Source organism: Hippopotamus amphibius, chromosome 5 (genome assembly GCF_030028045.1).
Source record: "Hippopotamus amphibius kiboko isolate mHipAmp2 chromosome 5, mHipAmp2.hap2, whole genome shotgun sequence".
NCBI lineage: Eukaryota > Metazoa > Chordata > Mammalia > Artiodactyla > Hippopotamidae > Hippopotamus > Hippopotamus amphibius.
The window spans coordinates 164,492,782-164,513,294 of NC_080190.1; the positions used below are offsets into that span (position 1 = coordinate 164,492,782).

Below are 20,513 nucleotides of genomic sequence, written 5' to 3' on the forward strand. Positions count from 1 at the left end.
ATGCAGTCAATGTCTCGCAGGGGCTCATGGGAAGTGTCCTGGGATGAGAACCCTGATCCACTCGCCCCAGTCCACTCTGGGCCACTCATGTCCCCCAGCGAGGCGCCTCTTACCACACCTTATCCAGACAGGATGCAATGAGCTGTATGAGATATAACTGAGTAGGACATTTATAGCAGACTGCTCTTAGGGAAAGGTCACAAAACCGTAACAACAAAAATGCAACATAGAAGAGAGAATGACCTAGGTGGGTTGCCTCGAAGAGAGTGACAGGATGGGAAATGATTTCAAAAATACTCCCTTTCCTGCAGTGGGTGTGGTCAGGGGGCTAGGAAACGGGGGTGTTGCAGCTGGTCTGACTTTGTTCTCAGACATGGGCTAAGGCCTTTCCTCCTCCGCATTTTTCACCTCTAGTCCTATTTTAGCACCCAGCAGAACTGCAGTGTGCAGGAGAGGCCCCATCGCCCTGAGTGAAGTGCATCTTCCCAGGACCAGCGGGGCCGTGGGCATCTCGCCAGTACTGTGAACAGCCAGGAGGGGCCCCTCTGGCCGCAAGGATCTCCGCACATTCTTCTCCCATTAGAAACGGCTCCTTCACCGCGAGCTGAGACCACTGAGAATGTAGGGCAGCAAACTCAATCTTAATTTATTGCAGCGGGACGTTCTGGAAAAGAGTCTGGAGCACAAAAGCTCAGTTCGATGATTTAAAATAAATGGGCAGGGTGCAGGGGGCAGAAGTAACTTTAGTTGTTCTCCAATAAGGGAAGCACTGAAAGCTGATGAGTGCAGGAAGAACTCCAAATATGCCTTTTGTATTGAATTTAAGGCTCCTAAGTACGTTGATGTGGGTGTGCAGGCTTGTTTATTGTTGTTTTATGAAGGGTAGTTTTTTTCTCTCCTCTTTCTCCATGATGACAGGCACTTTTGTAATATGTCATTGTATATATTTTATAATATTTCTTATTTCATTATACTTCATTAAATTACATATGATTATAACTATATAGAAATCATACTATGTCAACACATATTTCATATGTCATATATGTCATATATGATATGTATTTTGTATTTTTCTTATTTATGCTTCACTGTTCTGCCTTCACTTGTTCTGATTCCTCTGCCCAGGATTCCTTTCTTTGACTTTTTTTTCACTTGGGGGACTCAATTTCAAAGAAGGTAAATAAAAAGCATCCCTTTTAGGAATGTTTCTCTACCCACCTCCATCCCCATCCTAGGTCTTCCTCTTTTTATGCTCTCTTACTTTGCTTACTTAATAACAGAACCTCACACTGTATTATAATTGGTGGTACTGCCCTGAGCCCATTGTTCTAGAATTGGTATTGATGAATTCCCATGGTCTGTGGGATCAGTTCCTAGATCTGGAGTGCATCTTTTATTAGAGTTGCTGTTTCACAAGGGGTCTTTGCAAACTCAAACATCTAAGCCAGTGTAGCTCAATTCTTGGATGAGACCCTAAGTGACCTATGCTGAGAAGGAAAAGTTGTTCTTCCCTCCTACCAAAGTTAGGAGGAAAGGAACTAAGAGGGTACCACTGATCATTTTTAGAGCTGTTCAACCTTTAGATCTTCCCCTATATTTGGGAAATTCCCACCCTATGACATTTGGTGGGAGGGAGGTACAATTCTACTGTAAAGCTGAAAATGTCAGATATTTGCTTCCTAGTCATTTCTGGGGAATGACTGGGCTCAGCCAGTCAGACACATCTGCCTCAGGCTTAACTTGTGACACAAAGAGGCAGGGGGATGAGAGAGTGGGGGCGGGGCAAAGGCAGCCAAATCCAGATCCTGGGGGCTGTGTGCAGAGGTGGCAGCTGTGTCTGGGACAGGCTTGGTAGCACAGGGAACAGATTCTTCCGGGATAGTGGAAGCAGCGTCCTCACTGCCCTAGTGCCCTGCTGCGATTTTGGCTATGCTTTCTGCTACATTCCGGCCCATTTCCTAAGCCTGCCTCCCCATCCTTCCCCAATGACTCGGATCCACCATGTGGCCTTCCAATACATTTCTTTCACATCAGCCAGGGTTGGGTTCTTCTTCGCTTGCAACCAGGAAACATGTTTGAAACAATCTACAATATGCTTGATGCTCTACTAGATGCTTATACCGGTCCTGTGCTTTGTATATGTATCTTCACTCACATAAACTACATAAACCCCTGCAAGCTGGCTATTAAAATGCCCATTTTACAGAGAAGGATCCTGAGATTCAGGTATGTAAATTGCTTAAGGTCATACACAAGGAAGAAGTAGAATTGGGATTCTAAACTGGTCTGCCTCATTGAGGAGGCCCCCACTCTGATTTTTACTACATACCATATTGTTTGGCACAGCGCTGGGCATAAAGAGGGCATGGATGGGTGGATGGATGGATGAAGGGATGGATGGTTGGATGTGTGAATGGGTGGAAGGGTCAGTGGATGGAGAATGGGTGGGTGGATGGAGAATGGGTGGGTGGCTGGCTGGCTGAAGGAGTGGCCAAAAACATGTTTGCAAAAGAAAAATAAGCTGTAGTCCTTTTTTTGTATTGTTTCAAAGACCCTTATAAGGAATATAAAGAAGAAACCTATGTAATCATCTCTGAGGCCTCCAGATCACTTTCTGGAATTATTTTTCTCACCATAGTATAAAAGGCTCTTGCCTTTCCTACTCAAAACGTAAAGGCAGGCAAGCCTACCTCAGGGGAGCCAGGCAGTAAGTCAACTAGCAAGTATAACTGCATTTCTTGGACACTCTTCTCAAGCCTCAATTTGGAAATGTAGAACTCTCTGATGAATAATCACTAGTTAATGAATTACTCAACCAAATGAAGAAAGGCGCCGACATTCAGGCAGGCAGAAGTCATGGTAGTGAGGTGAGAGCAGCCAGGAGCACGTGGCTCATGCAGAGAATCGGGCCAGGTGTCATGCTTCTCACCTGACATTCTCATAGCGATGGATGTAGATCCGGTGGAACTGATGCTGCAGGTGCTCATCTTCCACGTTGGTCATGTCGTTTATCATCTCCAGGACAACAAACCGGGGGAGTACAGACAGCACAAGCCGCTCCTGGGATAAACCAATACAAGGGTGAGAACTGAAGTATTGCCCGCTGTATCAGTAAACAAAGGATGCTGCAGCCATCAAGCCATCACATTACAGCTGCTCGGATGGTGAGCTCTGAGGGAACTCATGATAGAAACAGGATGCCCGCTATCAAGGCATCAGCCGCTGCAACCACCCCCGACCGTGTACCCTGAAGAAACACGGGATGAGAAAACACAGGATACTGGCCCCAGAGAGCAGAGCCGCATATCAAAAGCACGATTTCAATGAGCCCAGACTCTTGTAACTCCCCATACATAGAAAAGCACTAAATTCCTTAACTTGAGATATCTGGAATTCTCTTATTAACAGTAATCCTTTGATGTTCCAACTACCCGGTCTTTTGTTGCAAAAACTCCTATACATCTTGGATCCCCTCACCCCCCTTGCCTCTTCAGAACAGTTTTCTCAGAGTTATCTGAGTTGCTGTGTCCCAGGCTTGAAGTCCTCAGAAAGTCTGCCGAATATAACATAACTCTCAACTTTCAGGTTGGGCGGTTTTTTCAGTTGACAAGGGACAGTCTTGTCAGGCTGACCACTGGGACTCAGAAGGGTGGATGGACCGTGTAGAAGTCATGGGGCTCTTGGCTGAACTTCTCGAGGAATTGTTAATTTCGTACCATCCTATGAACCTGATGAATATCTACGGAGTACTTGTTATTTGCCGGGTACTGTACTGAGTGTTGGGTATACAGCGGTGAACCAAATGGATGAGAGCCCTAGTACTGTGGAGCTTACATTCTAATAGGGTATACAGACATTAAATGCACACACCAAAACATGCCCACACGTATTTACAAAATGTGGCAAGTGCCAAGCAAGGACACGTCACGATCAGAGAGTATGATGGTTGATAACATGATTCAAATCGGGGGTTAGGAATGAGCTTTCTGAGGAACCGATATGTAAACAGATACCTGAAAGTTTGGAATGAGCCAGCCCTGTGTAGTGCAAGGAGAAGAGAGCCCCAGGAAGCGGAAACAGCAAGTACAAATGTCCTGAGGCAGACAGAGAGCAAAGATGTGGCTGGAGGGGTGTGGTGATAGGCAATGAGGTTGGGGTGTAGATAAATGTATTAGGACTGCCTGAGATGTTAGCATTTAATGCCAACTAAATCTGGAAACCACTGAGTGATACTAAGCAGAGGAGTGACATAGGCTGATGGACATTTTAAAAGATCACCCTTGGGTGTGGTTTGGAGAATGAATTATGAGAAGGGAGCCAAGGGTAGAGGCAGGGAGACCAGCTGAGGGAGCTCTTGCAGCAGCCCAGGGGAGAGGTGATGGGGGGATAAGGTCTATAGGATTGGCAACCAACCGGGATGGCAGGAGAGAAAGAGGATGTAACCACGGTGACGGCTAGGTTTTGAGTTTGGTTGATGGGTAGTGTGTGCTACATGCATTGAAACAGGGAACACAGGAGAGGAACCAGGCTCAGAGAAGTTAACTCTTTATCGAGAGGGGAGGAAACAAGACACACACTGAGGAAACGAGACACACTGCCTCAAAATAGGGACCTAACACTTGAGAAAATAGTGTTCTTCCATCGTAGAAACAAAATAACTGCTTAACTAGCAACAGGAACTAAATCCTAAAAAGATCTTGTGTTGTGGAAATGAGGTGAGAATCTGCTTCTGTTTTTTTTTTCTTCCTATAATTTGCTCTAGTGTGGAACAGAGTTTAAGACAGGTGTATATATAATAAATTATTATTATTAAGTTTTTAATTTAAGTGTAGTTGATTGACAATGCTGTGTTAATTTTTGCTGTACAGCAAAGTGATTCAGTTATATATACACATACACATATATATGTGTACGTATATGTGTGTATATATATACACTATTTTAAAATATTCCTCTCCTTTTTGATTTATCATAGGATATTGAATATAGTTCTCTGTGCTATACCATAAGACCTTGTTCTTGATCCATTCTATATATTGATATAATAACTTACATCTGCTAACCCCAACCTCCCACTCCATCTCTCCTCCAAACCCCTCCCCCTAAGACGGGTGCATTTCAATCATCATAGTTTCTCACATCGTCATAGATGTTCATGGATCTTAAGCATTTTCACCATCCATTGTTTTATTTATTCCTTGCAAAACCATGAAAAGAAGCAGGCACAAATGGGTATGTTCATTTAATGGATAGACTGAGTCAAGTCAAATTACTTGCAGACCCGTACAGTTACCAGGTGGCAGTGCCCAGAAGCAATCCTTTACCACGTTTTTCCTTGCTGGGATTCTTGGTGAGGGGGGAAAAGCCCCAGGTTTTGAGTCTTACTGGAGTTTGGGTCCTGTCTCCATCCTTTAACAGTAATGTAGCATTAGGCGAGCCACATCACCTCTGCGACTTAGTTCCCTAATTTGGCAAATGACCATAATATCATCTACTTCACAGGGTTGCTATGAAAATTCAATGAAATAAAATATGTGAGGGGCCTGGCATTAATTCCCTCCCACTTCCTCTCTCCTCTACTTAACCCTGACCTCATGTGAAGGGCTTTCTTAATGAAGTGTCCGCAGGGCTTCACATGATGAGGCTTTTTCCTCTCTTGAAAACTGTCCCATTGTGGGACTGAGAGGCATGCTTCCTGCAAATGGCCCTCCTCATGTCCACTTCCTGTTCAACTTCCCGGGTGCTTGTGAGCCTGTTCCTGTAATCGCTGTGGGATGGGAGTTGGTCCTCACCATGGCTTCGAGGAGCGCTTGAAGCCTCAAAAGAGTAGGTGCTAAATAAATATTTCCTAAATAAATGAGTGAACACATAGAAGGCGGAGACTGTGTCCAGCTCATGACTGCATCCCTTCCAATGGCCATCACAATCCCTGGTACAGGATAATTATTTGTTATATAGATTCTTTAAGAGGCAATGCACATTCAGTCTTCAAGTATGACACAGATGCTTTATGGGAGACTTTGAAAATAAAATTTTAATAGCAAAATTTTCCAGCTCCCAGGCTTGCCAGCCTCCGGCCAGTCCTGCTACTGGCAACTGCCCCAGCTCCTCCCTCTATAAAGCATTTTCTGCCAGGCGATGGGAAATTGCCTGGAGTCTGCTTATAAAAGCCCATTTTCAACACTTTTGCTTCCCTCGGATTTGTTCACTGCTTGAGAAACATCATTCAAATCCTCTGAAAACACGGTCTGAAAGAAAATGGGAAAGTTTGCCCCTTAATACAATTCCCAGCTCTCACTGAGGCATAATATCTCATTTTCCGGCTTTGGAGATCAGAAGTACAAGAATCTCTCCTGGAGCCAGACTGTGGCCCAGGGTGGCCTTTGTGCTTACATTCTGCACATCTTTTTCTCCCTGGGTTTTTTCCATTTGCATGAAAAGGGACCCAGGGTTGATTTCAAGTGCATCAGTGGCTCCTGCCTGGATTTCCTTCTCATCTCCGATAACTTGCTCTATTCATGTCATCAAAATGGCTTCATGGGTATCCGTTGCTACAGTGCACCCTGATGGGGAAGTCAAGGTGAAAATAGTGAGGGATTCAGGATCTTCATTTTATGCAAATGCTTGTTGAGGAGAAGAGAAAGAGAGCAAGGCAGTGCTCTGATGCTGGCAGCGCGTCTGGGCTTACATGCAGCAGTGCTTCTGAATGGCTTCAGGAAGAACTCGCCACTCTCAGGCTCTTGCAAAGCAAGAGCTCTCCCATTAATCTCTCTCTACTGCAGGCCAAGCAGTTTTAACTGCAGTAAAGATCCAGGCACTGGCTAGAGACTTATCCTGGGTTTATAGATAATGCTTTTTTAAAGAGGTCACTCATTATGTAGCATGCCAGGTGCTTTGCATTCAGTATCTAATCAAAACCTCACATTAATTGTATGAGGTAGCGGGTTACTATTTTCACCACATATTATATAGGAGATACTGAGATTTAAAGACTTTAAACGAAATGAGGCAGCCTGGAGTCACGCACTTGGTAAGTGCATCGTGAAGACTCAAGCCCATTTCTTTTTCCTTTGAAACTTAGATTGTAATTCATCCATTTATTCATTTATTTACCACGTCAAGGAGTAGGTGCTACATGACAGGTGCAGCGCTGGGCGTGGAGAATCAGTAGTAGACAAAACCAGGCATGGTACTTACCTTTGTAGATCTAATGTTCTAGAGGTAATGAATGGTAAATAAAAATATTGAGTGAGAATAAGAGATGCTGTTTATATAAAATGGAATCGAATGCTTTGGAAAGACTTGGGAATACTGAGTAGCTGGAACATTGCAACCAAAGTAGATGTCGGCAAGCCAGCCATACAAATTTGTGGGAAAAATAATAAAAATCCGGAAGTCCTTCTGATAATTTTGTGAGTACTTTTAAACATGTGGCTCCATTTTAAAGAAATACAAATCCTGGCTGATGCACTGTTTGTTAGCTGTGGTCTCTGAAAGGAACAATAGATCTCTGCTAAGAAAAATACCTTGGCCTTATTTTAAGAGGCCAGACAATGAACTTATTATTTTAAGTTTAAGTTACAAATAAAATATTTAAGCCGAATTGTTCATAATTCCCAATTTCAGCCTACTTTTTCAATTAACCAAGCAACCTCCCATCCAGATAACTTCAGCTAAAGGGATTTTACAATTCTTATTTGGGTGTCTGTCACCCTCACTAAACTGTGAAGCATTTGAGAGCCAAGAGGATGTTTTCTCCACCTCCAGAGCCTAGTGAGGAAGTGGCCATATTATCTGACTCCTTTGGTGACGAAGAGACAGGTTCCCTACTCAATATAGCTTAAGAAAAATGACACTTTATCATAACTATACTGAGTGTCTCAAGGAATCTAAGGGTAAAACTGAGGCTGGACTTTGGAAACAAAACAACCCAGGGACCCGTAATGACTCTTTCCCTTAAATTTGGGTCTCTGCTTCCTTGTAGGTCAGCTTCATCCTTCTCTCTCACGTCTCAGCCACTGGGAGCTGTTGGTCCTGATGCCTTATATCTTTGGCCATTTTGAGAAGATTCTTGCTCCATTCAAGACTCAACATGTCTGCCTCGGGGCTCTGCTTGGGTCAAACATCTGTTTCTACCTAAGGCTCATGGTCAGGGGGCAGGGTCAGGATAGAGATCATGGTCATGAATGGGGTAACCAAGAAGAGGGGTGGGTTGGGTGCAGCCAGGAGGAGGAAGTCTCAGAAAAGTGGGGTACGTGGTGGCAAAAAAACCTACGTGTACAATATGGTAGCCAACGTATGTTTGTAGAAGGAAGATATGCATAATAGATAAATGGCTTTCCCTGAACAAGGGTCTAGCTCTGACAGGAGGGATGGAGAGCAGGGAATCTGAAGTAAAGGTAAGTGAGGGAAACTGCAGTGCAGTATGGCAGTTACATGCATGGCCCTGGAGCTGGGTTCTGGGTTTGAATCCTAATTCTACCCCTTCCTGACTCTGACTTAACTTCTCTGTACCCCAGTTTCCCCTCTGTAAATTGGAGGTGATAATCTTAGCATCACTACATAGGGTTGGTGTAGGGTTAAATGAGTTCATATTTGTAAAAGAATTAGATAGTGTCTAGCACCCTGTAACCACAGGCCAAATGTTTGTTAAATTCCCTGGCAAGCATGCTCTATTTTAAGCATTGTTTTAGAGCTCTAATTGTATAGTGGTGCTAAAGCGTAAAGCTTTTAGAGTAGGGACATTATGTAGGAAATATGGGGAAAATGAATAGAATACAGTTGTCCCTCAGAATCCAAGAGAATTGGTTCCAGGACCCCCTACGGACACCAAAGTCCATGGATGCTCAGGTGCCTTATACGAGGGTGAGTCAAAAATTGTCCACACTCTGGCTGTAGAATTTACAGAAGTTTTAATATAACCAGAGTGTGGATAATTTTTGACCTACCCTCATATAAAATGGTATAGTGTTTGCACATAACCTATGAATATGTTCCTGTATGCCATAAATCATCTCTAGATTACTTATAAAACCTAACACAATGTCAGTGCTATGCAAATAATTGTTGGTGTGCAGCAAATGAAAGTTTTGCTTTTTGGAACGTTCTGGAATTTTTTTCTTCCAAATATTTTCCATCCGCGGTTGGTTGAATCTGCCGATGAGGAACCCATGCATAGGGAGGGCAGACTGTATGTGAAAAGGCAATTGGGGTACACAGTGAAAAACCTCCAGTCACACTTTCAACAATTAAAAGAATTAAAAATTTGATCAAAATCTTGACTGTGGCACTTGAACTTTTATCTTAAAGGGCTTTTACGGAATGTTCTTCCATAACTCTTATTGTTTCTGAAAGCTAAGTGTGAGCACAGCTATGTGGAAGCTATTGTTTAATTGTCTCCTGAAGGATATAAAGAATATTCTATATGTGACTTTTAGGCTGATTCATCAAGAGGTTAAAAAAGAATGGGTCATACTCATGTCTACTTGTTGGTGGTCTAAGACCCCAGGGACTCCGGTTCTGCTCAGAAATGCAAAGACTAAAACGTTCTGGCCCCAGGCAAGCTTGAGTTGAATCCTGTCTGAGCTCAACAATGGACTTGTTCTGAGGCCATGATACCTTATATGAGTGACTCCTTTGTGCCTCAGTTTCTTCATCTACAAAATGGGAATAATAATACCTGCCTCCCATGAATCACTTTTTATATTCAATGACAAAGCCTCTTTTATAGATCCTGGTACACAATAGGTGCTTATTAAATAGCAGTAGTCATCAGATGCGTTTTAATTCATCCCAGTGCTCAAGTCATAGACCATGGCCTGCATTGTTCCACAGTCTATAGACCATGATACAGAGTGCAATTTAAACGATGAGTCACAAAATTCAGATTTTGGGGACTTTTTATATTTTCAAGGAGTTGAGAGTTTCTCAGGTCCCTTCATTTAGTAATTCCCTGATGTGTCAGGTTGGAAGCCTTGAGACAAAGCTCTTGGCTCACCCTTCCATCTGCTCAGTCACTGCTGAATTCCTTCTCTGTGCCCGGAGATGCCAGTACATGGGGCCACCCGAGGCCATGCCTCCTTCATAGACTGTGACTCAGATCCTGTGACTTAGCTGTGTGATCCTAGACAGGTTACTCAACCTCCCCAAGCCTCATTTCCTTCATCTGTAAGATGATAACAGTAGCTCCCAGTGAAATATGTCTTTTCAATCCTGCGAGTGGGGAGGAGGAAGTGGGTGTGGTCTGTACCAGGTGCAGGCAGTAAGGGGGTCTCTTGCCTGTAGAGAATTTAAAATAATTATAACAAGAGACTTCCCTGGCAGTCCAGTGATTAGCACTCTGTGCTTTTACTGCTGAGGGCCCGGGTTCAAACCCTAACATCCCACAAGTTGCGCAGTGTGGCCAAAAAAAAAAAAAATTATAACAGGATTAAGGTTGTCCTGCTTTTTATTATCACCATTCACTGGCAGTTTTAAACAATGCCAGCAATAAAATACTCCTCTCCACTCCTGGATCCTGGCATATAGTATACCCGTTCCCCCCAATTATCAGCTCTTTGAAAGCAGAGTGGTCCATGATGTGGCAATGCAGACCTCTGTCATCCATCTCACCCTAATCAAGGCTCAGCACACCCATGGTAACCTTTGGTTGAGAGTCTACTTGGATGTATCAACGACTCTAACATGATGAAATAAAAAGGACAACACTTTACTTTTTCTTTGGGAATGAAATGGTAAACCAAAGGCAGTACGACACTCGGGCGAGATGCTGAGCTCTCCTGAAAGAAATTTAGTCAAATGTGAGGAATAAAGAACACATTTGTGAGCCCAGAAGACATTAGACACTAAATTTGCTGCTAAGCAGCCCCTCTTGAAAATCTCTCTTTTAAGTACTTCTTAAGGCTTGAGGAAATCAAAGTCTTTTTAGAGAGAGCTAAAAGACTCTTTCACACAAGTTTCTCTACTTTTCTCAGACACAGGTAAACGACTAAGTATGGTGCTATTTTCAATAAAAAGACATTGATATGTAGGTCGGAAATTACGATCTGAAGAACTGAATTTGAGTCTTTTTTGGGGCATATGCTTACTAATTTTCTGATCTTGGACAAGTTACTTAATATCTCTGAATCTGAGTTTTCAGATATAAAAGCAAGCATTAAACCTTGCTCTGCCTACTTCACAGAGGGGTTTTATTGAGGATGAGACATTTCAGCTGGATATTAGTCTCTTAAAAGAAGGGAGCTTGCTAGACAGAATCAGAGAAGCACATTCAAGCAATGCTCAAAGATGCAGAGGATGGATGGAGGATGGCCAGTTTGCGGATGAGTTCACCACTGTGGAAGGTTCTTGATGAAGGGAAATTGGTCAGAACTGAGACTTGAGAATTCCACTGGAAACAGTTTGGAATGGGTCTTGAATGCAGGACAAGGAATTTGGTCTTTAGCCCATAAGGGAAGAGGGAGCCGGTAAGTGATTTTTAAAACTAGGAGATGCTCAATACTCTGTAATGACCTACATAGGAAAAGAATCTAAGAAAGAGTGAATATAGGTCTATGTATAACTGATTCACTTTTCTGTACAGAAGAAACTAACACAGCATTGTAAATCGACTATACGCCAATGAAAATTAATTAAAAAACCCAAATAGCTATATTCATACATATGGGCATATGCAGAAATGTACTTGTTACCTAATTAAAAAAAACAAAACTGGGAGTTGCAGTTGAAAGAGTAAAAAGGCCACGAATATCCCTTTCTGAATTAGAAGCTGAAAAGCTAGTGACTGCCTTTCCCCAAGTCCTGAACCTCTGGATCTGATTTGGGTTTTGACAATTAGATGCCCTCCTGCAAGATTTAGAATTTGGAAGTGAGATAGAAGCTATTTTTCATCTACTTCTGCTTTTTGTTGCTGGCAATCATGGTTGTGGAGATAGTGGGATTTGAAATAGCAGTCTTCTGGTATCCAGTCACAAAATTTGTGGCTGTTTGGAAGGTGGCCATTCTCCATATTTTGCCGGGGTGGGTGGCGGGTGGCGGGGGGGGGGGGGGGGAGGCACCAAAAAGGTGGCATCGCTCTGGAACTAACAGCTGTGGCATCAGTGGTTTCCTAATCCCTGCCCTTCACAGCAAGTAGGAAGCTGGTCCATAAGGTCTAGAAGAGAAATACTGATGTCCCAAGAGAGGACTTAACCCACCTCCAAGGCCAAGGGACAAGAAAAGTCCTTCCGTTTAATTGCGGCAGGAGTAAGGGGAGCAGGAAGGCATTTTATAATTTCATCAACATGCAAAAATCCTTTCTAAAATTCATCAGGACCTTAGCAATTATGTACACCCTGCCCTGGAAGTCCTCCTGACTATATATGTGCAAATGCCACACACCACCCATCTCCCTGCTATTCTATCACACACCGAAAGAGTGTGCCCATTTGCCTCTATTTGACTATTCAGTTCAATTTCCTTCAATAAACAGCTGTCATGCCTGAAGCGTTCCTAAGTGCTGAATAGACTCCAGCCCCAGTGAACACACAGCCTGGAGGAAGCCCAGATGCAGGAACACCTCAGCGGCTCATTTCAGTCACAGAAGTAAGAACCTGGCCCTTTGGGGACACTAGGAGTGACCTGGAGGAGAGGCGGTATAGTGGGGCCCCGTGGCGCCTGTCCCTCAGTCACACCACAGCCTTTATTTCAAGTAAGTCTCACAATAATTCAATGAGGGGGGTTGGATTATTTCCAGTGTAACAGATAAGAAACCCGAAGGACAGCGAGTTACATTCTTTACCCAAGTTTCTGCAGCTAATAAGGTGCAAAGCTGGGATTTAAAACCAGGTCTGTCTGAGTCTATGTAGCAATTAACTTGCCTGTAAACACAGTTGGGATTTTCCCAGAAAAAGATTTTCCAGTGAAATTCTTTTCTTTTTTCAGATCTTTACTGGAGTATAATCACTTTATTGTGCCAGTTTTTGCTGTACAACAGTGAATCAGCTGTATTTATACATATATCCCCAAATCCCCTCTCTCTTGAGCCTCTCTCCCACCCTCCCTATCCCAGCCCATTGGTCATCACCCATCACCGAGCTGATCTCTCTGTGTTACGCAGCATCTTCCCACTAGCCATCTATTTTACACTTGGTAGTGTAGATATGTCAATGCTACTCTCTCACTTTGTCCCAGCTTCCCCTCCACACCCTCCCCCCCGCCCCCCACCACCGCTGTCCTCAAGTCTGTTCTCTACATCTGCATCTTTATTCTTGCCCTGCCACTGGGTTCATCAGTACCATTTTTTTTAAGATTTCACATATATGCGTTAGCATATGGTATTTGTTTTTCTCTTTCTGGCTTACTTCAGTCCGTATGACAGACTCTAGGTCCATCTACCTCACTACAAATAACTCAATTTCATTCCTTTCTATGGCTGACTGATATTCCATTGTATATATGTGCCACATCTTCTTTATCCAGTGAAATTCTAACACTGAAAAAAATCAGAAGTCACAGATAGACTTGCCTTTGGATAATTCTCAGTGACAATTCCCTCAATTCTGATAAACTCCTTTCAGACCATGGTCACTTCAAAATCTGTTCTAATAATATGCTATCACAGGTGCTGAGGAGCAATGTTATAAAAGCCACCAAATATTGTTTCAATAGGCTAAAAACACTCACATCTTTTAGACAACTGCAAGTCCTGGTGTGGAAAAGACCTTTACATTGTATGATTATTGATGGTTTTTTTTTTTCCCCCAAGAATATTTGGACAAATGTGGCAAAGCACATGAATTTCAAACTGGTATCCATGTCTGAGGATGGTAACCACTAGAGCATTTACAAGGTAAAGGCTTCAGTCCTGAAGGTGTGATGGAGAGAAACGTTTCCATCTGTTTCAAGTGGGCTGATCTAGGTTTATGGGTCCTGAGACTTAAATAAATTGGAAGGATCTTCTTTAAGAAAAACATTGCGAATTGTAACTACAAACTTGCGAGGACCTCTTGGAGGGTGTTGGAAGCGAGGGGCCCTGAAGCTTAAACTTCATCAGCGTCATCATGTCAGCTTCTGAGCAGGCAAACTGTCTTTCATTATTATAAATGTTGGAAGATGCCAACACTTTGGAGCCTGTGGCTGCATGTGGACAGGTAAAACACAGTGTGGCCCATTCCAAGTATTAATATGCAGCTGTTTCCATAGATACCTGGTTATAAGTACGCTACAATATGTGTTTTAGAAGACTATTTGCACACCGTCTCTGACACAGTGAATTCTTAGTTTCTAATTCAATTGTTATGATTCTGGTATCTTTTTAAAGATTAATTTACAGATGTTTTATACACTCCTCCATTGAAGTTTTTAAAATATTGAATTTATGTTTTATCTTGATATGGAGCAGAGCTTTTCATGTTTATTCAAGAACATCACATTTCACTAGCAATCGGGATAGAGAGCTACTTTGGAGGTCAAAAGATGGATTGAAATTCAAATAAGCACCTTGCTTGCACCGTTATCAGGAGATTGTATATTCTCTTTAATGACATTTTAAAAAATAATAAAAAAAGAATAACTTATGTCTGTAGTGTGTGTACAGTTAAAAATTACCTTCACATGTACTTGCTCATTTAATGGTCAAAAGAATCCTGGAGGTAGAAATTAGTACTGTAAAATGATTTTATAGGTGAAGAAACTGAGGCTCAGAGAAGTAATTTGATCAAGACCAGCTTACCTATTAAGCAGGACACCAAGTTGCATATCCTGTTTCTGTTGCATCTCAAAAAACCAGGACTGTCAAGGCCAGACCTCCAAAAAAGGAACTGAGTCAAAGGTTGGAGGACACGGCATAGGCAGTGTGGCTGGTGGCCCCTTAGCGGCCACACCTCTGCAAAGGTCAAAATCTCTATAAATGTTGAAATTGCTCGTCAGATGTGGGCACGTGTTCTCTGTAACCCACTCCTCATAGCCTATAAAACCAACTGGCTAAAGAGCTGAATCATTCCTTTTCCCTTCGATGTTTAATTATGAGCTCATGTCAATTTTCTGCTCCCGAGAAGAACAATTATCAAACATTTCTCATTTACATTTGAAAATTGGATAATATCACAATCATCAGATTTTACCTGGAAAATACATGTAGTACTCATTCATTCATTAGCTCTCTCTTTTATTGTTTCAGTCAACAAATACTAGCAAGTACCCTTTACAACATACGATGTAATTCAATTGCCTTTGGTTTTCCCAACTTCTCACACTCCAAACATCTCAGTCTGTTTCTCCCTTTACTAATTTAAAAATCAATTCAGTTTCTGATAGTCTGGGGATATTGTTTTCTGTGGAATGTATTAGTTCATGATTAAAGCCAATGCCTAAGAAAGAGTAGCAATTATATTGACAACCTCACTACAAACAACAGATCTTACTGGGCACTTACTATAGATCAAGCTCTGTACATGAATCATTTCATTTAATCCTCGCAACACATGAGGAAGGAATATTTCTTCTTGCCATTACGCAGATGTGAAAATCAGAGAGGTTATGGAGTTGTCCCAAGGGCACAGAGCTAGCAAGTGGCAGTGCCTGGATGTGAACCCAGGCATCGGGATGCATCTGGGTTTATCCTTTTCACAACCGCAATGGATCACCTGTGCCTAACTCTCACGTCATAATCTCTTTCACACTTTGTATGATCTATCATTGAATGTCAGCCACTACTCATTCATGCATCCAACAAGCTGTTATTTAGCAAATGTGCACTGAGGAATGAGTTAGTGGCAGGCATTGTGCTCTGCACTGAGCAGAGCAGTGGATAAGCTTCACTACTGCCTTCTCTGTGCATCTAGTCTAGTTGATCGAGAGACCAAAAATGACTGCAATAAAATATGAATGACATTACGATAGAAGTCAGCCCAGGGCACCACCTGTCTCTTGCCTGTTCTGAAGAGATACCAGGATAATAGATGTGAAAAATGAAATGCTTTGCACTGTTGGAGAGTCAGGAGGTGTACACAATGAAATATTTACATCCCAGTGATTATCGACAAAAGAGGTGGCTTCCATAGATAAACCACAAGCTCTTCTGGACAATGGGAATGAAGAAAGAAGAGTTGATGGAGTGGAGAGTTCAACAGGAACACCCTCTATGGGATGTGAAAACCTCTGCAGAAGCCAGCAACCAACTGACTACAGGGGATAGGGAAATTGTTCTTCCATATTTGTCAACAATACTCTCCTATTTGCGGAAGGGGCCTCATGGGAAATGCTCCCTAATTCAATCATTATTTTATTCATTTGATACAATGTTACTTTCTGAATGTCTAATACCAAGTCAGATATTATGGGGGGAAAATACGAGTTCCTCCGTGGATCAAGAAACTTGCAATCCAGTGCCAAGATAAAAGACATGCCACATAAGACCAGTTGCAAAGTGCCAAACTTACCAAACTACAGTTTATTCTGAAAAATTGTATCTAAAAAACATTATTATTCTTGGCACCTAACTCAGGGTTTGGTCTACATTTCATAATGCACTAACTTGATTGGATATTGATAATATATTTGCTACTATTATGAAAACTCTGAAGAGGTCTCTGAGAAAAAAAAGTGATTAATGTGGAATTTTGATTGGATTTTGATGACTTACTTGAGTCCTAAATAGTGAAAGGACATCAGCCAAATGTACTAAATAGCCCCTGGATCAAACTGTGCCTGAAGCCTGTTAGGAATGGAATGCAGTGAGTCTAAAACTGGTTTGGGAGGAGTGTCTACCTTGTAAAATAATCTTCGGTGGCTATCAGTTTCTTGCACTTGGTGGGCAGGTAGGGGCAAAGCTGGGGCCTTTGGAATAGTTGGGAGGCGCAAGGAGGGCATAAAAACCCCATGCAAGAAAAGCAAACGGAAATGCCCCCAAACCCTGCACTACCCTTGGCCCTCCATCACTGGCAGTAGGAGCTTTCATGGAGGTTTCACTGGAAGCTGGCACCTCCACTAGACACTTCTCTGAGTAGAATCACTATATCTTTTCCCTATTTAAGAAAATTCATTTGATTTCCCCATGTCTTTCTATTTCCATTGATTACACCACAGTCCTGGTGAGGCATTTGTGCACCTACCACTAGATATTCAGTAACATGAGGAAATGCATTCTCCTTACTGCCAGGACTGAAGCTAGTTGGAGAATCTCCAGGGAGGAAGAGAGGGCAAGGACCCTTCCAGAGAAGGGAGGGATATATGATGATGTGGGGATAGTGAATAGGTTGGTATGTTCAGGGGACTTAATTAACACACATGGCATAATAGTTGGTATATGGGCTCTGGAGCAAGACTGTTTGGGTAGGAATACCAGCTCTGCAACTTACTAGCTATTATGTAACCTCTCTGTTTATCGGTTTCCTCATCTATAAAATGGAGGTTAAAATACCACCCACCACATAGGGTTGTCCTGAGGATTAAATGAAGTAGTATATGCAAAGTGTATAGTACAGCATCTAGCACACAGTAAATGCTATACATAGGCTAGTTATTACTAATTCTATCCAGGTAATGTTTAAGGTGGAGAGGTGAGGAATGAATTGGATTTCATTCTAAAGGCAGTGGGAACCTGTAATTATCTTAAGTTCCTAAGAGTGCTGTAAAAAGTCACCACAAAACTGATGACTTAAAACAGCAGAAATTTCTTCTCTCATAGTTCTGGAGGTCAGGACCTGAAATCAAGGTGTAGGCAGTTTGGTTCCTTCTGGGGGCTCTTAGAGAGACACTGTCTACTCTCCCAGCTTCTGGTGGCTGCGAGCAGCCCTTGGTGTTCTTTGGCTTGTAGATGCATCATTCCAGTCTCCGCCTCTGTCTTCACGTGGTATTTTTCCTGTGTGTTTCCTCTCTTTGTGTATCTGTGTGTTCTCTCTTCTTCTTCTAAGAACACCAGTCATATTGAATTAAGGCCCATCCTAATCCAGTATAAATTCATCCTAACTTGATTACATATACAAAGGCCCTCCTTCCAAATAAGGTCATATTTTGAGGTTCAAGTGGACATGAATTGAGGGGGAGGCACAATTAAATCCCATATAGAGTCATGGAGGTGACCTGACCAGATTTTGATTTTGTAAGGATCACTCTGGCTGCGGCATGGATAACAACATGTAGGGAGTGAAGGGGCTATTGATGTGATCCGGGAGAGAAATGGAACAAGAAGTAGGATTAGAAAGGTGGAGAAAAGTATGAGCGATGCCCAAGAAGGTGATCCAACTGCTGATGATCGTGACTGGATATCAGGGAAGAAGGAGAGGAGGAGTTCACGTGAGCTTGGAGAACTGGTGGACCAGTGATGCTGTTCACTGAGAGGAAATACTGAAGAGATGAAAGTTTTGGAGAAGGAAGGATCTATGCTTGTTGAGTGAATGGAGATTGAAATGATGATTTCACTTTATGCCAAATTTCTATTTGCTTTGAAAGTCTAGTTCTCAGCTAGTCTCAACTTTAGAGACTCCCACTGCTAATCAAGAGTATTTTCAGGGACTTCCCTGGCGGTCCAGCACTCTGTGCTCCCAGTGCAGGGGGCATGCGTTCAATCTCTGGTTGGGGAACTAAGATCCTGCATGCCGCATAGTGCAGACAAAAATAAATAAATAAGTAAGTAAATAAATAAATAAAACCCCAAAGTTTAAGAAAAAGAGTAGTTTCAACATTTTTAAAAGGTCAATTTGGATTTTTTGGACTTTCATAGATAATTTACAAAATGGCATTACATTACAGTAAACTCCTACTTAAATGATCCAATAAGTTATCCTACTGATGGAGGTCCCCAACATGTTAAATACTCATAGCTAGCTGGCCCTGTCTAGTCTACCTCTCATGTCTGCATCATCAATCATGTTGTATTTTTACCTAGAGGCAGTAGCCTGTGTTTCCAAATTTGTTTATATCAGCTGTATTTGCAAATGCTAAAATGAAATGTAATTAAATATAGTACAAACAACAGAATATGAGCGTGAAAAGAAAGCAAGCTTTTGTTTCTATGAGAAGTCGAATGCTTCAGAAATACTCAGTTTCTTTCTTAAAAAATGCTTTTGAATTAGGTGTGGGCATGATATTTGCAAAAGACTGGAAGCAAAGAAAATTCTAGAATGGTTCTGTCCTCAGATTGCTCTAAAAGTATTTTTTGATTACTTGCCCTCTTTTATGGTCAATCCATCTTCGTGCCAAATAGAGGGTGTAGAATTCCTGTTAATGGACCCATACTTACATCCAGCTGAAATAAACTGTTTTAGGCATGGATTTTCAAAAAAAAAATACACATTTTTCCCTTCGTCTATTCTACTACCACTTTTGAAATGTGCTTTCAACTATAGCCAGGCTACAAATCATACCTTCCCTTCATCATTTTACACTTAGGCTGTGTGAAGTTTCCAATTCCAGTTTCTTTAGTCAAAATTCCCAGGACAGATTTTTGAGATAAAAGGGTCCCACACGGCTGTTAGGCTGCTCTTCAGCTTCTCCCAGCTGGAATCAGAGGTGTTGCGGGCAATGATGGGGATGGATTGCCTCTATCCGAGGTGCCTCTGGAAATGTTAATTGTATGCAAATAAGTGCAGAATGATGGCCTCTCTTTGGATCAGGGGGAGTATTTAAAATTAGTACTGCACAGAGATGCCAAAGACAAGAAAACAAATAGCAAGAAGAAAAACTGTAGTTACTAGAATTGGAGGGTGTTCTGCTCTAAAACTCAGGATATGGCCCAAGTGGTCTAATAGGTCAAGGACAAACTATGATGTCCATCTCTCATCTGCATTGCTTGATTTCTTCACAGCAACCTTGAGATACAGGGATGCTAATTTTTGACAGATAAAGGATCCAACGTTCAGAGAGTTTAAATGGTGCACCCAAGGTCACCCAGACTTGGAGTTTGAACTAGCAATCAAATCCAGGCTTGTTCGGGACTTCCTAGGAGGCACAGTGGATAAGAATCCACCTGCCAATGCAGGGGTCATGGGTTCGATCCCTGCCCCAGGGAGATACCACATGCTGCGGAGCAACTAAGCCCGTGCGCCACAACTACTGAGCCTGTGCTCTACGGCCCATGAGCCACAACTATTGAGCCCACGTGCTGCAACTACTGAAGCTCATGCGCCTAGAGCCCATGCTCCACAACAAGAGAAGCCACTGTAATGAGAAGGCTGCACACTGCAACAAAGAGTAGCCCCTGCTTACCGCAACTAGAGAAAGCCCTTGTGCAGCAATGAAGACCCAATGTAGCCAATAAATAAATAAATTTATTTATTAAAAAAAAAATCCAGCTTTGTTCTTCTTCAAAGCTTTCACTCTTTCTACCATGCTGGAAGATGCAAATAACGTGCTAGAAAGATTGCAAAGAACTAGGCAGCCAGATGGTTGCAAATGTTGCAGGGGGGTAAACACGAATCCTTTGAGTGAAGTCAGCTGTTACAGGAGGGTCAAAGGCCATTAACACTGTGTTTCTGCCCACTGCTCCAAATCTTACTGACAGAGGGGAATCACGGTGTTAACCACAATACTAA

At 42.4% G+C, this 20,513-nt stretch overlaps 1 protein-coding gene across 1 annotated transcript in view; it reads right to left on the reverse strand.

Annotated features, from left to right (window-relative positions):
* The window catches only part of ADCY8 (adenylate cyclase 8), a 216,489-nt gene that overhangs the window by 138,145 nt on the left and 57,831 nt on the right, over window positions 1-20,513 (reverse strand). The window contains exon 3 of the mRNA XM_057735462.1: window positions 2,933-3,063. Within this exon, the coding sequence (XP_057591445.1) occupies window positions 2,933-3,063 (131 nt within the window). The remainder of the gene's footprint in view (window positions 1-2,932; window positions 3,064-20,513) is intronic.